At 42.7% G+C, this 16,688-nt stretch overlaps 2 protein-coding genes across 8 annotated transcripts in view; one reads left to right on the forward strand and one right to left on the reverse strand.

Annotated features, from left to right (window-relative positions):
• The window catches only part of STX8 (syntaxin 8), a 251,274-nt gene that overhangs the window by 144,770 nt on the left and 89,816 nt on the right, over positions 1-16,688 (forward strand). For 6 of the 7 annotated variants that reach the window (XM_024127731.3, XM_028498179.2, XM_055089710.1 and 3 more), the window contains one exon: positions 3,347-3,448. In XM_024127731.3, coding sequence (XP_023983499.1) covers positions 3,347-3,448 — 102 coding nt within the window. Of the gene's footprint in view, positions 1-3,346; positions 3,449-13,129; positions 13,155-16,688 lie in introns of those variants that run through there. The other variant, XM_055089712.1, reaches the window with a different exon arrangement.
• On the reverse strand, positions 6,253-6,640 carry LOC102983464 (60S ribosomal protein L36-like). Its single transcript, XM_055089713.1, has one exon. The coding sequence runs from the start codon at positions 6,610-6,612 to the stop codon at positions 6,295-6,297; it is 318 nt and encodes a 105-aa protein (XP_054945688.1). The 5' UTR covers positions 6,613-6,640; the 3' UTR covers positions 6,253-6,294.

Raw genomic sequence — 16,688 nt, forward strand, 5'->3', positions numbered from 1 at the left:
CCTCTCCCGTTGCGGAGCACAGGCTCCGGACGCGCAGGCGCAGCGGCCATGGCTCACGGGCCCAGCCGCTCCGCGGCACGTGGGATCTTCCCAGACCGGGGCACGAACCCGTGTCCCCTGCATCGACAGGCGGACCCCCAACCACTGCGCCACCAGGGAAGCCCTCTGCTTTACATTTTTAACTGAGGTATAATTTACATACAACAAAGTGTACAGACCTTAGTGTTCAGTTCCATGCATTTTGACAATTGCATACGTTTGTGAGAATATTTAGAACATTTCCATCGTCCCAGAAAATTCCCTCATCTCCCTTTCCAGTCAGTCCCCTCCATCCCCACCCCAGAGACACCTGCTTTCTGATTTCTATCTAGTAGATTAGGTTTGTCCTCATACTTTATATAAATGGAATTATTAAGTAGATATTACTTTCTTATTTTTGCCAACAAAATGCTTTTGAGATTTATTTTTTATTATTTAGCCAACAAAGTAACACTTGTTACAGTTATAAGAAGCTCTCTTTTATTACTGAACAGTACAGATACCACAGTTTGCTTATCCATTCCCCTATTGATGGATATTAGGTGATTCCTAGTTTGGGGTTCTCATGAGTATCGCTGTTGGGTATATTTTTGTGCAGGTTTTTTTGAGAAACATGTTTCTATTCCTGTTTGGTAAATTCCTAAGGGTGAAATGTCTGGGTCATAGAGGAGATATATGCTTAGCTGGAGTAGAACAGACAAATATTTCTTCAGTTAACTTTGTGCCAAATCATCCCCAACAATTACTATTGTCGGTCTATTTTTTTTAAAATATAAATTTATTTATTTATTTATATTTGGCTGCGTTGGGTCTTTGTTGCTACGCATGGGCTTTCTCTAGTTGCGGCGAGTGGGGGCTACTGATTGCAGTGCACGGTGGTTAAGAATCTGCCTACCAGTGCATCCAGGAAGATCCCACATGCTGCAGAGCAACTAAGCCTGTGCACCACTACTACTGAACCTGTGCGCCACAACTACTGAAGCCCGTGTGCCCTAAAGCCTGCACGCCGCAACTACTGAGCCCGTGTGCTGCAACTACTGAGACCCGCGCACCTAGAGCCCGTGCTCCGCAACAAGAGAAGCCACCACAATGAGAAGCCCACGCACCGCAACGAAGAGTAGCCCCCGCTCGCCACAACTAGAGAAAGCCCGCGCGAGGCAGTGAAGACCCAACACAGCCAAAAAAAAAAAAAGAGAAAAGATTTCCATCTTGGGCAAGGAAAAATAAATGGTGGTGCCAGTAACTGAGGCAGCGATAATAGGGGAGTCCAGTTTGAGGGAAGATGAAGAGTTTAGTTTTAGAGACCTTGAGAGTCGATATTTATAGGAATTTCAAGGTAGAGATAAGTAGTAAGCAGTTGGCTATATGAGTCGAGGATTTTTGGAGAGCTATGTAGAGCAGAAAAATTTTTTTTAATTTAAAAATATTTAAATTAAAAATTTAATATTTTAAATATTAAAAATATTTAAAATTAAATTATTGAATTTAAATATTTTTAATTTAAATTTTAAAATTTAAATTTTAAACTAAAAGAGTAGAAATATACAGAATTCTGGGGATCGGCAACATTTAAGAGGAAGAGGAGACTAGACAGAGCTTATAGATAAGTGAAAGGGAAACTGGGAGAATATGTCATTGAATACAAGGAAATAGTTATGAATGGATCGTTAAATAATGAAATATTTTCTAGGCAGGTGTTGTGCAGATAATATTGGGCAAATTTGGCTTAGATCCACTTTTCTAAGAAGCAGCAAATTATTCAGTGCTTTGAAATTCAATGCTTTTATTTTTTACACTCCATTCATTCACGGCCTTTATCTTTTAGTATTTATCTTGCTGTATATTAGGCACTCTCCTAGGGATAGGAGATACAGAGATGAATAAAAGTTAGTGTCTGTCATACTCTTTCTGTAAAAGAAAGACATGCAAACAGATAATTAAATACAAAAAAAAAGGGTCTCGAAGTAAAAAGATTGTAGGAAGTGCTGTAGGAGCTGGAAGAAAGACCTCCCAACTCTTCTGTGCCTTTCACATGCTACTCTTTTTGCATGAGTTGCACTATTCCTGCTTCTTCACCCACATACATGACCGTCAAAACTGAGCTCAAACAACTTTCTGACAGCTTTCTTTGACTTCCTTCTGGGTTTTATTTCATTCTTTAAGAAAAATGGTAATGTATTGGACAACATATCTCTAAAGCAATCACTAAAAAGGGAGAGCGGGAAGGAGCGAGGAAAAAGAACCAAAATTGAAAAAAAAAAAATAGTATATAGAGCTCATTATAAGAAATTCAAATAATACATATAATACAAGGAAGATCACCCAGGATCACACCACCTAGAAATAGTCATTATTAACATTAGGTTAACATTGTCTGGATATATCCTTACAGGTTCGTATGTATAAAAGGGATAGAAATAATTTTACGTAATTAGGGTCATATTATATAAGCTATTTTAATATTAAGTGCTTAATTTCACTTTTGAAAGATAAACTTCACATGAAGAGTTCTCTCCAAGAGGTAGTAATTGCTAAAAGGTCCATTTAAGGTTAACAAAAAAATAACATAAAACATTGAAGCTTTGGTGATTTTTACAAAGCTGTAAGTCTCTATATGTTTTACTTTCCAACAGCTTGATACGACTCTGCTGGGAGTGATGAAGAAATTAACATCTTAGTAACTGCTTACCTTTCTTGCCACCGCCCCCCAACTGCTTCCTGATTTTCACCTGTAATTCCATTGTCACTGTTTATTATGTTTGTCTACTTTTCTGTAACCTAATCCGTATATTTATTTGTTCTCAGCTCAGTATTTAAATGGATTCCGTTCTCACCGTCATCTCCTAAGTCACGGCCTCTGGCTTCTCCAGCCCAGAGTTCTGTATTTTTATTCACCTCTTGGTTGGCTAGATTTCATCATCAAGTAGTTTTCTTAAGAAGGATCCCAGTGGTCCCTGAAGTCCTCTGTACCGTCTGTCTGTCGTCTTTATACTCCAGTGACTACTTGGCTGGGCATAAATTTGTTGGGTCATGCTTTCTTTCCCCTGAACTTTTGACATTTCTCCTCTGTCTCCTGGAATTGTGTTGAACTCATTTTTTTCTTTACTACTTCTTCCCTCCCGACCCCACCCCCAGCCTTTAATGAATCAGAATTGCAGTTTTCAGAGAATATACATGAGTTCTTTAAAACCTTCTCACTCACTGCAGTTGAGAGAATTATTTCTAGAAGGGACCACCACTATGAGACTCTGATGTGAGCCAAGGTATTTTTGGAGTATTAACCATGCATCTTTGTTTTCCTTTATAGAGATAATTGATGACCTTGCCAACCTGGTGGAGAATACCGACGAGAAACTTCGCACCGAAACCAGGCGTGTGAATCTGGTGGACAGGAAGTCCACATCTTGTGGTAAGAGATCGATGTAGTTACAGCTCTGCCTCTCTAATCATTTGCGGATGAGCTTCCCAAGTTGGTCTAATTTTACCACAGGGATTTGGTTGCTCTTCTAGTATAGGCAGTTTCATGTGATGAAGCATTGAAATTGCTAGACGATCCCTTAATCTTGTTAAAATGAAATGAATTGTTATGAGGGCAGGGAAAGTATAATGCATTGTTAATTTCTTTTAAGTTCAAAGTAAGAAACCTTCCTGTATGCTTACTGAGAATTACAGTTTGGGAAATTGTATGACATCATGCAGACTGGTGGTGGCAGATCTCATGGGTTTTAAAGGCGATCTTGGTTGTTTTGTGCCTTTTTTAGTCACAGGCTTCATTGTTGAAGCTTGAGCCACAGAGCAGTGAAGAGCAGTTTCTAAAGTCCAAGTGAGTTTATATTCTGTTATTTAGTGAAGTTATCATTTCTTAATACCTTGTACGTAAAATGAGGAAACACGGGCCAAAATAAGAATCACTGGGAATGACTCTTAAAGTGCTGATTCCCTGGCCCTCCCGTCGAGATTCTGATTGAGTAGGGCTAGGTTGGGGTTCAAGAGTGTTCATCATTTAACAAGCACACCAGGCTATCCCGATGTGGGTCCTTGCTCTTCGGCAGAAGTTCTGATGCATGCATGTGTTTGTGGGGTTTCAATGATCTGTTGCTTGTGCACCGTGCCTTGCCCACAGGTAAGTGACAATGAATGGCGGTGACACTAGCAGTAATCACAGTCACGGTTATTTGATGCTTCATCTCACAAAGATGCACCAAGTTTATAAGGCTAATATCTTTGTTATAAATAGAAGTGCAGTAGCACTAAAAAAAAAAAAAAAGCTAATGATCTGAGCACATGTTTTGCCTGACTTTTAGCTCTTTCAATATGAAAAATATACTGGGTCCCTCCGATCTATCCAGTTTTAGAACAAGGCTCTGTATGCGAGGGTCATCTGGATGCACAGCTTGAGAAGTGCTACCTTCCTTGCCTTTGTGTGTGTGGTTAAACAGAAATCTAGAACGACAGGGTGGACCGGGCAAATATGGACTGTGGAATCTCAGAGGAAGTGGAACTTGGAGGCGCCCACCTGCTGCCCTTTTATCACCCATCTGCTCTCCGTAACTTGGCAGTTCTTATCCACCAGATACGAAGCCACTCTGTATTTCTGCGCCTGTAGGCATGTGCTTCTTTCCACTTCCTGCGCAAAGCAAAGCCGCCTTGATTTTGCTTTACCAGCCCTCTCATAATTTCTGACCATAGGGATGTTGTTCTTTGCACCAGATCCTGAAACTTTGGCAAGAGAAATAGATGGGTTCGCTCCCACCTCCATCTGTTATTATCTTCGATTCTTATATAAACTTAATCTTTCTGAACTTTAGTTAACTCGGCTGTAAAAAAAAAAAAAGGATGACTTGGTTATCAAAATGAAATTGTATAAAATATGTAAAGTGTCCAACACTCGCCATCGTCCCTGAATTTCCATATTTTATGCAGAGAGGCGTTAGAGCATGATAGTTAAGAGCATGGGCCCCAGAGCGTGGGCTCAAATCCCAGCTCTGCCGTTCACTGGCTGTGTGAACTTGGGAAAACCCTCTCCCCTTTGCCTCGATTTTCCCGTCTCTGAAATGGGACTAATAATGGTACATACCTGAGAGGGTTGTTGTAAGGAATAAATGAGTTAATGTAGGTAAAGATATAGATGATTTAGAGGTAGGTAGGTAAGTAGATAGGTAGATAGGTAGACTGTTTTAACAGCACTTAAAACAGTTCTTGGCACATACTAAGCAGTGAGCACGTATTAGCCATTATCTTTATATGTTGAAAGTAGGAAGAATCTTCCAATTAAGAGAGAACTTTCCTGAGGTCTTTTTGATGCACTAAGCAATCATGCACTAAGCAAGTAAGATTTTGTATTTGCAACATAGAGGCCCTCACCACATGCCATTCATGATGTCATAATGAAGAATATTGCTTCTACTGTTGCCAATTTTTTATTTTGTAGTTTTACCTGGTGTTGCTCTTTATAGCCATAAATGTCCATACAATCTTCTGAGCTGAGCTGTTTAATTTTTTTTTGAAAACAGGAGAAATTTAGAGATGCCCAGAATTACTAAAATGCATGTTTTTTAAACATGTATTGGTATCTTAAAATGTGTTAAGTGTGAATTGCTCCCATGCCCCCTTTATATTTACTTATAAGTATATATATTATCTGTATTAGAATTATATGTAGCGATTCAGAAGTGGAAGGTACAACAGTACAACAGATGCTGAAAGAAGAAATTTCTCCAATTTTTTTCAATGGAAATACTTTAGAGAGAATTCTTTCTCTCATCCCTTCATTTTTTTCCCGTAATGTTTATTTAGCAGGTCTGTCGATAGTATAGCAACACCACATAACTATCCTTATATCATTTCTGGGTCCTGATAACTTTAAAGAAAAATGTTCTGCATTTGTATTTGTTCAAGGGACCTTTGCAGTTATGTATGTGTTTGTCGACAAGCAGTGCTAGTTTTGCATATTGATGGAGGTTCAGCATGTGGCTCCAAAGGTCTAGGGAGGTTAGACTGGTATTCATGACCCCCAGCAATTAACTTCTAAGTCTTCCCCTGATCAGTATTAAGCCTTGGAACACAGGGTATATTGTGCAATTTACAGATTAGTAGCAGCCCTTAGCAACATTAGCCTGACCTTTAAAAAAAAAAAAAAAAAGTGTTATTATTTTGGTAAAGTATAGCTAACATAAACTTTGCCATTGTAACTCTTTTTTTTTTTTTTTTTTTTTTTTTTCTGGAAAAGTTTTACTGTGCACAGAGTGGGAGGGCTCAGTCCTTCCTGGCTGCCGCCTTCCTCATGGCGGCCAGGACATTGCTCAGCTCCTCTCTCTTCCTCTTGGCACGGATGTGTGTCCCCACCCTTTTCTTGATGAACTTGAGGGCCCGCTTGTCCTTGGAGACCTTGAGCAGCTCCACGGCCCGCCGCTCGTAAGGGGCAAAGCAGCACACCTCCCGGATCGTGTCCCGCACGAACTTGGTGTGCTTGGTGAGGCGCCCGCGGCGGCGGCTGTGCCTCGGCTTGCTCACGTTCTTGGTCACCTTGTGGCCCTTGTTGAGGCCCACGGCCGTGGGGTAGCGCAGAGCCATGGCTGCCGCGGCGGAAGGGCCTGTAACTCTTTTTAAGCATGCAGTTCAGTGGTGTTAAATACATTTACATTGTTGTGCATTTACCACCACCACCCATGTATCTCCAGAACTTTTTCATCTTCCCGAACTGCAAGTCTGTGCCCATTAAACACTTAACTCCCCATTCCTCGCCCAGCAGCCCGTCAGCCACCACTCTGCTGCCTGTCTCTACAAATATGACTACTCTAGGTACCTCATGTAAGTGGAACCATACAGTATTTGTCCTTTTGTGTCTGGCTTATTTCACTTAGTGTAATGTCTTCAATATTCCTCTTTGTTGTACCGTGTGTCAGGAATTTCCTTCCTTTTTTAGGCTGAATAATATTCCATCGTTATGTTTATGCCACATTTTGTTTATCCATTTATCTGTCCAGTGGATTCTTGGGTTGTTTCCACCTTTTGGCTATTGTGAATAATGCTGCTGTGAACATGGGTGTACAATATCAGTTCCAGTCCCTGCTCTTTTGTGTACATACCCAGAAATGGAATTGCTGAATCAAATTGTCATTCAGTTTTAAATTTCGTGGGGTAACTACAATACTGACCTGACCTTTTGTTTTGCTTTCAGCCTTTAAGCTCTTAGGTACCTTCTAGTAGTTCCTTTTCATTAATCTAATAAAGCCCACTTGCAGGCAGGAGTCAGGGGCTTCCGCAGCCTGAGAGGGGTAGGCAAGTGGAGTTGGAAGGTAAGGTCCGGGGCCCACCCAAGTTGGGAAGTGTAATAGGAGACCCTTTTCCCGTTAAAGTGGGGCCCCAAAGAGCTATACCCTTGGGATAAAAGTGAACCAGAAATAAATTGTCCTTGGGGATTGTGGAGAAGGCAGCCTTGGCACTGAACAGATGAGAAGAAGAAAAAGGAAAAACTATTGTTCCTGACAAGTTGTGGTCACAGAAAGGCTCTCCTGTGCATTTGTATCCTGGGTAGCTGTATTTACCTGTTGTAGCTCAAGGTGCCTGGCAGAAATAATGAAATACCTCTCTGCAGGAGAGCACGTTTATCCTTGGTCTCTAGGAATCGACCAAAATAAAATTGTCAAGGCAATGACCGGCACACACTCAAAGATAACGTAGCATATTGGGAAACCACACAGCATGAGCAAGGATCAGCAACAGACCACAGAAACCAGTCTGCGTAGACTTGCGGTGTTAGAATTATCAGATGTAGATTATAAAATCAATTATGATTATATTTAAAGAGGGACTTGACAAGTTTGAAAGTATCTTCAGAGAATAGGAACTATAAAGAACAACATAGAAGATTTGAAACGGGATCAAACAGAATTTCTAGAAATAAAAGGTAACTGAAATTCAAGTCTCAGTGGACGTATTTGGTACCAGCAGGAGAGAAAATCAACCAGAGGAGAGGTAGGAAAAAAAATAAACCATATTCCCTTTCCATAAACGCTAACATTTACGAAAAGATGTCCAGACGCCATGGAAGTTAAATTACGGTCTGGGGGGCAAAGGCTTGGTCCAAGAGCCTCATGACATAGCAAAGAGTTAGTCACTTGCTCTTCCCTAGTGCAAGGCCAGGTTGATCACTGATATGTAAACACATACACATAGTACATGATACTGCAAGCAGGGTATGTTTTAACTATTTGGGGGGGTGGGCATTAAGCAGCTCCCTCAGGGTAACTCGGTTACTGTTAACTCCGTGACTGTCTAACTAAGAGAACGTGAGTAAAGCCGAGAACAGCAGCACATCATCATCTTACTTAAGGGAGTGCAAAAATAGGCTGTGAACCGTGAAATGGTCTTTTGTTTCCCTTCCGCCACCATATCGTCCTCGCCCATCTGATATATCAGTCATAGATGCTTTCCCAGTGAGGAAATTTCTCGTTAAAAGGACAGACCCAATTGCAAGGGGGCCACACAGAACGGCCCGATGATGAATTTGTTTGTTCAGTTGTTAACAAAGGATTCAAGCACCTCTTTGTGAACCTTTCACTCGGAAGCCTGGTCTTTAAAAATTTTTTTACTGGGATCTTTGGGTGGTTTTTCCTCCCTTTTCTTCTCCTGCCCCCACCCCAATCATAGCATCAAGTAGAAAACAGTATTATTGTCTCTCTCCAGCTTCTAAACGCAAACTAGGCTGATATTCTCCATTGGCACCTGTACGTACTTTCAGATCTGTTATTTGTGTTAAGCACATCCACCTAAAAGCAGGATCTTTGTAATTGCAGTTTAAATATTCACTGTGCCTCGTGCTCATTAGAATTCAAAATAGAGCCTCGTCTGAGTCTGAGGGACGCAGCCAATTGTGAAAGGCCAGACTAGGGGTTCTGAATGACTCGGGTTGAGGGACAGTGCTGCTTCTCGGTGTGTTGACTCTTACATAATGTTGTCAAAGCACAGTTACTGTGATTTGGGCAGCGTCTCAGTGGTGGTGTTAGAAATCGGCCCAGCTGACGTTGCATTGACACGATCCCTATCTGGAACCATTGGATTTGCCTGCCACTCCTTGGAATGGGGTCGTCTTGAGTGGGTGGAAGAGTTAGTGGTTGAGAAAGAACAGCACAGCATGGGCATGGAGCCAGGCAAAGGGGGGGGGTCACGGTCTGGGCTCAGCCACTTACAACCTGGGTGACTTGGAGAGCCGCTTGCCCCCTCCGTGGCTCAAAATGAGGGTACCGTGGCCATTCTGCAGACCGCGTGAGAACAGTCTGGCTGGTATTGTGACTGTGCTAGCGAGTCCCCAGTAAATGCCAGCCGATGTTAAAATGTGGCTTTAAACTGGTCGAGAGCCACCTTAATAAGTAAGACTCGGAGGCTCTTACCTCTCTTTGAAGCCAGCTTAGAAAGGTCTTTAAGGAGAATAGTGATGATTTGAGTAAGTTATGCATGAATATTACGGAGCTAAGAGGTTTGCATCCTCGTTTAATCAAAAATGGAGTTGATTTTTTTTTTTCAAATAAACTGAAATTTATAATCTTGTGGCTGAAGCCATTACCAGTCATGAAATTAGTCAAAGCCACCTCTAGTGCATACGCGGGATGGTGGTGAGGCTGCCTTACTTGTGTATTGCACAAAACCCACTTTTTCTTATGTTAGCTGTTTTGAACTGAACACAAAATAGGTAAGAAACTGAATTCCAGGTTGTCTAGCTTATTTAACTGACCTTAGAGACAACTTAATCTCAAGGAATTGTTTTCAAAACCTTACCACAAACACAAACATTCTGGAGCAAGAGAATAACTCTGCGGGCTTCCCTGGTGGCGCAGTGGTTGAGAGTCCGCCTGCCGACGCAGGGGACACGGGTTCGTGCCCCGGTCCGGGAGGGTCCCACGTGCCGCGGAGCGGCTGGGCCCGTGAGCCACGGCCGCTGGGCCTGCGCGTCCGGAGCCTGTGCTCCGCCACGGGAGAGGCCGCAGCGGTGAGAGGCCCGCGTACCGCAAAAAAAAAAAAAAAAAAAAAAAAAAAAAGAACTCTGTGAGTTCTTTTATCTTATTGTTTATCAAGAATATTCTTAGCTATTGTTTCCTTCCTTCTTTCTCTTACCCTTCTTCGTTGAGATAAGCTAGTTGAATTCCTCAGCTCCCTTATTATTTACATACGTGTGTGCCTGACTCTGTACCCCCATGTCACCTTTCATTCGGTCTCTGGAGAAACGCCCAGTCCTTCACTAATGCGTATCTGCCTCCAGAGCCCCCTGATCCTTAACCTTACTGCTGCCTTTCCCATTCATTCATTCACTCTTTTCTCCCTCCATGCCAACACAGTTACTGGGCTTGGATTTTAGAAGCAGGTCTCCCAAGAATTTTATGCTCTGTGGTTTCACTACCTGGTATCTATTATCTCCGTAATGGAGAAAAGTCATTTCTCTAAAATCTATAGCAGATATGTCTTGGGAGGGAAACAGTTTTAAATCAACTGAAAAGAGCATGTTTACAAAATAAGGGAGCCCTAAAGAGAGGGACTCATCTTATTTATCTTGGTAATACTGGTAGCCAGGTAGGCGTTAGCTGCATTCAGACATCAAATTCACAAGATGGGAGCAACGGCTTATATAAATATGATCAACTTTACAATCACGCACATTTACTCTGTGTGCCAGGCACCGGGCTCAGTACGGGAGCTGAAAGGTACCTGGGGCACACAATTCCTGCCCTCGGGGAACTTGGAGCGTAGGAAGGGGACACACACTGTAAATCACTAATGACTGCAGTAGCGCAGTCAGAAAAGGCTCTCAATCAGCCTAGGGGCCCAGAGGTTTCCAGGAGGACATGACACAGGAGCAGATGTCTGAAGGATGAGTAGGAGAAGCTGCTTCTGGGTCCGGTCAAGTGACAAACCAAAATAAGCAGGATGTGTACACTGTGATGCCATTTAAAGGAGAAAGGGAGGGAGAGAGGGAAACGGGGAAGACAGAAGGATCCACATAGGTGCTGTGTGGACGTGTTGATTAGAGTGTGACAACAGGGGTGGAGGAGCAGGTGCAGGTGACATCGGTTACTTCAGAGATGTGCACGGGGGCCAGGCTTGGAGCTGGGTGATGCGAGCTTGTTGATGTTTTCTTTACAAAGCTTTAGAAGTTTTTATGATAAGCCTGTATTACTTTGTAATTTGAGAATTAAAATTTTAAGGAAAATATACTTTTACTATTAATATTTTGGTACTTTTAAAATAAACTTAAAAAAATTTATTTTTGGCTGCATTGGGTCTTTGTTGCTGCGCACGGGCTTTCTCTAGTTGCAGCTAGTGGGGCCTTCTCTTGTTGCAGAGCATGGGTTCTAGGCACGCAGGCTTCAGTAGCTGTGGCACGCGGGCTCAGTAGTTGTGGTGCACGGGCTTAGTTGCTCCGCAGCATGTGAGATCTTCCCGGACCAGGACTCAAACCTGTGTCCCCTGCATTGGCAGGCAGATTCTTAACCACTGCGCCACCAGGGAAGTCCCTTAATATTTTGGTACTTCTAGTCATTTTTTCTATACATAGTGTTTTGACAAGATTATGATAATCCTGTATTTTTAACCATTCTTTTTAATGTTTTATTATGTATTTTTTAAACTTTTTAAGTTGAAGAACAGTTGATTTACAATGTTTCAGGTGTACAGCAAACTGATTCACATATAGATATATATATGTATGCATCTATATTCTTTTCCAGATTCTTTTCAATTATAGCTAATGTCTTATTATAAACCTATTTTTCTTTTAATACCATTAGTACCATCCCATCAAATAGAGGTACCATCATTTACTTAAATACTCTTGTTTGGGGGCTTGTAGATTATTTCCACATTTTGCTGTATAAGGAATGCTGTATTAGACGCATAAAGATTTTTTCCATATTTGGGACTTTGGGGTATTGGTTAGGATGCTTCCAGGGTCAGAATCAGAGACCAGCTCTGGCCGTCTTATATCAATGGTCTCCTTCGTGTATCGGCGGGCTCCTGAGTGGAAGATTGTTTGAGGCCCAGGGCAGTGACAGGGAGCTGGAGGGCCGGGGGCAGAGTTGCCGTCCCCGGGCAGGGAGAGCGAGGTCGGAATGCCACCGCCAGAGCTGCCGAGGGACGCCACTGCCTCTGACCGTCTCTGCCTCTCTGGGTCAGTGGAAGAGCGCCGAGCTGGCCAGGCCTGGCTGCCGAGGCTGGGCGGAGGAAGAATCTGGCTGTGTTAGACTTCCCATGATGGGCATTCCCTCAGAATGGAAATGGGGGTTGCATCTGGACGTCCAGGGAAAAAACAAAACACAGCGCATTATCTGTTACGGATGTATTTCTCAAGTAGACTTACTTAGACCCAAGGTGGGAGCAGCGTTAAGCCTTTCAGTGTACAGGCGTACATCATTTCATTGCGCTTTGCTCTTACTGTACATCACAGATGATGTGGGTGTTTTTTGGTTTGTTTTTTATTTGTTTTGTTTTTTTTGTTTGTTTTTTTTTTTACAAAGTGAAGGTTCACGGCAACCCTGCGTTGTCAGATGATGGTTAGCTTTTTTTTTAAATAGAGTGTTTTTTAAATTAAGGTATGTACCTTGTTTTTGCAGACATAATGCTATTGCACACTTAATAGATTACAGTGTAGGGTAAACATGACTCATAGGCACCGGGAAACCAAAAATTTGCGTGACTCACTTTATTGTGATATTCCCTAGAGCAGCTCTTCAGGCAGGATGGGAGCAGCTCATGGAGAGCCAAGGGGCTAATCCTGTCCCCCTTGGTCTTTTTTTTCCTCTTCCTTCTTCTGTGGAAGACATACTCAGGGCTCAGTCCTTTGCTCTTTTTTTTGGTGGCGGGGGGGTAGTTCTTCCTTAACCTACTCTGTCGACTCCTGGATGGTTTCCTGGGCACCTCACAGCTCTGCATCTCAGACCCCAACTTCACCTGAATCGCCAGGTCTGTGTCTTCTCCCACTACCACTCAGTTTCTCCTGACTGCCCCGAACATGCTCTCAATTTGTGTATATGCCCTTCGTAGGCTCGTTATCTTTGGCCCCACATAAGCTCCTCCTTCCCATTGCTTCCCATTTCTTCAGGCTAGAAACGTCCTTCATCCCCTCAGACACTTTCGGAGGCCATACAGGAAACCTTCATGAATGAAGCGGGCCCCTGTGATTCTCTCCAGTGGCGAACGAGAGAGGAAACAGCAGAGCTTTGCCGAGTGGGAGTGCAACACCACATCATCTCTGTGTTTATTTTTTTATGGGAAGCCTGAAATCTGGATCTTTTAAATGAAATCTCCCAGTTTTTTAGTGTTGACAATAAATGAACCTTGTTAAAAATTCCATGGGGGCCAAATAAAACATGTGACGATGGCCTACACTTTGGGGCCTCTCTTTCACCTCTCTCTGGTCAGTCCCTAGGCCTGTTTGAGATTAACTCTGTAGTAAATATCTCTCTTCCCCGTTCATCACTTGGTGTTCTCACCACTCTGTCTCAGGCTCTTGTCACGCTTATGTAGCCATTAAAAATAATAATGAGGAGCTCTGTTTATTGGGTACAGAAAAATGTGCAACTGTTTATTGGGTACAGAAAAATGTGCGTGATTGTAACGTTGATCATATTTATATAAGCCGTTGCTCCCATCTTGTGAATTTGATGTCTGAATGCAGCTAACGCCTACCTGGCTACCAGTATTACCAAGATAAATAAGATGAGTCCCTCTCTTTAGGGCTCCCTTATTTTGTAAACATGCTCTTTTCAGTTGATTTAAAACTGTTTCCCTCCCAAGACATATCTGCTATAGATTTTAGAGAAATGACTTTTCTCCATTACGGAGATAATAGATACCAGATAGTGAAACCACAGAGCATAAAATTCTTGGGAGACCTGCTTCTAAAATCCAAGCCCAGTAACTGTGTTGGCATGGAGGGAGAAAAGAGTGAATGAATGAATGGGAAAGGCAGCAGTAAGGTTAAGGATCAGGGGGCTCTGGAGGCAGATACGCATTAGTGAAGGACTGGGCGTTTCTCCAGAGACCGAATGAAAGGTGACATGGGGGTACAGAGTCAGGCACACACGTATGTAAATAATAAGGGAGCTGAGGAATTCAACTAGCTTATCTCAACGAAGAAGGGTAAGAGAAAGAAGGAAGGAAACAATAGCTAAGAATATTCTTGATAAACAATAAGATAAAAGAACTCACAGAGTTCTTTTTTTTTTTTTTTTTTTTTTCTGTCACCATGACCGCCTCTGAGGCCGCCACACTTTTTCTAATCCGTTACGAGGCAGTGACTTTTGCTATCATCAAGGGGTCAGAAATGATCACAAAGTAGAATCATTTTTTGATTATTGTTTTTGCTCGGTGTGGTTTGGAAAGATAAGGTGTGATTTCCAAGAGCAGCTTCTGTTGTTACGGGGTAATAATTACGCCGAGCAGGCTTGGCCGATACCACTCCCTGTGTACGTGTTTGCGCGTGTTTTCTGGTAATATTTGTTCGCCACTGAGTTCATCTGCTTTCGACCAGCTCTGTGGGACCAGCAAGTATCGACTAGGTTTAGAAGACCCATCAGTGGGCTTGGGACAGGGCATGTTTGGCTTACTCAAAGTATGCTTCACCTCTGTTGTGTGTCTACTGCTTAAGCGAGCAAGAGCCCCAATGCCTACTCAAGCTATCTTGCCACCCCAGCCTGATTTATCAGGAGTTCACCATTATACTCCAGTGCTTCTCATTCATACATTGATTTGATTGTATTTGTACATTGAAGTGAAATGAAGAATTGGATTCTAGTTGTGACCGAAATTACCCAGATTGGGAAGCTGCTTGATATCTTTTTTACATGTGAAATCAATGGCTTGGTAATGTTGACCATAAACTAGTTGGAGTCCAATTAGTTTACGGTCGACATTACAAGGGTTTATAATTGGACTGTAATCCAATTATAATTGGACTTCCTCAAAAGAAGTTGGGCGTTTTCCTTTTAGCTAATACATTCATCCCCATCTTCATGAGGTCAGTATGGGAAGGCAGAGGGGAAAAAAGTTAATGGCTTAGACTAGATGGTCTTTGAGGTTCCATCCAACTCCGTTATCCTCTTTTCATACCCCTTTGAAGAGAATTAGACACTTCCCACTTCCTTCTACCCTGCACACACATGCACACACCCCAAATATGAGTCAGGGGTCTAGGCCAGAACTTCGTTGATCTCACTTCATACAGGGTGGTTGGCACCAGGTTAGATACTTGCAGAGTTAAATCCTACCTGACCAGGGACCTTGACCTTCAATGTTATGTATTCCTGTTTGATTGAAAAAAAATTGTAGCCGACATGTGTTAGAACAAAAACAAGGAAGATAGAGAACATTTTTAATGGAAGATATAGTGAACGTCTGTTGGGTTTTAGTATGTGTTTCTTTAGGAAAATAAAGAAATGCGGTTATTGAGCGTATCTCCTGGGTTCTTTGTTCGTAAGTAGTTGGTAGAGGTGCCTCGCACTTTTCTCTCAAGTTGGTGTTATAGCTCTAGGGCTATTTTTAGTTAATTGGTTAAATTTTTTTTAAGTGAGCCGTAGTTTTGGGGAAACATCCCTACAATTTAAATTTTGGGTACAGGTTTTCATGCCTCTCACCCATCAAAAATTGTAACTATAAAATGGAGTAAATGGACACGTAGCTGGTTTTAGGGTTATTTAAAGTCACAATGGTTCACAAGTGGATTGTCTTCTCTGTGGATTATCAGAATGGAAATTCAGATATCAGCTGGCCTTCCTGAGCTCTGGTGCTTGCTACTCTGTTGAAGAGGCGCCCTAGCCCAGGCCAGTTACTGGTGTGCTCAGAGAATGAGATCGTTTTACTTCGACATCAGCTGTGATACGCAGTGTGCACGCTTCTGAGAAACAATAGCCACCGGTAAATAAAGTTGAACAGAAACGAGCAAAATTAAAGGAGTTGTCATACCGTGGGAAATCATAATAATTAATAGCTGGCTGCAGCCATTTCTCAGTGTGCAAAGCATCTCTGTCAGCCCCATCTACCGATCTGTCCACGGGTAAGTCCCTGCCCGTACTTCTCACCTTACAGCACGCTTCACGGTGGCGCCAATGTGAAAAGCTGCTCAGTCGCAGGGCAGTGCTTCCAGTCCAGAGCCCTGGCATTTTTTTTTTTTTTTTAAAGAACTTGACTCTGGACTTTGTTGCATTCATGAAAGTTTTTATCAGCCCTAGAGATCCATTCATCGGCTCCAAGAGAACCTCATCAGCCACACGGTTTTTATTTTTCGGCTCACCTTTTCTATCTGTCTCAGAGCCAAGCAGTCATGACACTTTGGAGTCATTGAACCAGCATTAAAGTCCTAAGAAAAATTGATTTGGGGCTCATCTGAAATCACTGTTGGGTTTGCTCTGTCCAGGAGTGTGAACACTGAGATCAATTTCTCCGGATTAGCAGCAAAATGATCTCTGTATTGGACTTGGGCGTCAGTGGTCCATGACACGGACCTCCGCGCATGCCCAGTACCGAAGGCTCTCCTGCATCTCCCGTTTAGCTGCTCCGAGCCGACTGCAGCCAGCAGGATGCACTTCTGTGGCCTCGAGAGGGCACGTGTCTACTGAATGGCTCCCCCCCCCCCCCCCCCCCCCACCCGCCCACCGCTGGCC

Source organism: Physeter macrocephalus, chromosome 14 (assembly GCF_002837175.3).
Source record: "Physeter macrocephalus isolate SW-GA chromosome 14, ASM283717v5, whole genome shotgun sequence".
NCBI lineage: Eukaryota > Metazoa > Chordata > Mammalia > Artiodactyla > Physeteridae > Physeter > Physeter macrocephalus.

What these genes read in the sequence shown, in the direction of transcription:
- LOC102983464 (XM_055089713.1), bottom strand. Translation starts at nt 6,612, where the DNA reads ATGGCTCTGCGCTACCCCACGGCCGTGGGCCTCAACAAGGGCCACAAG.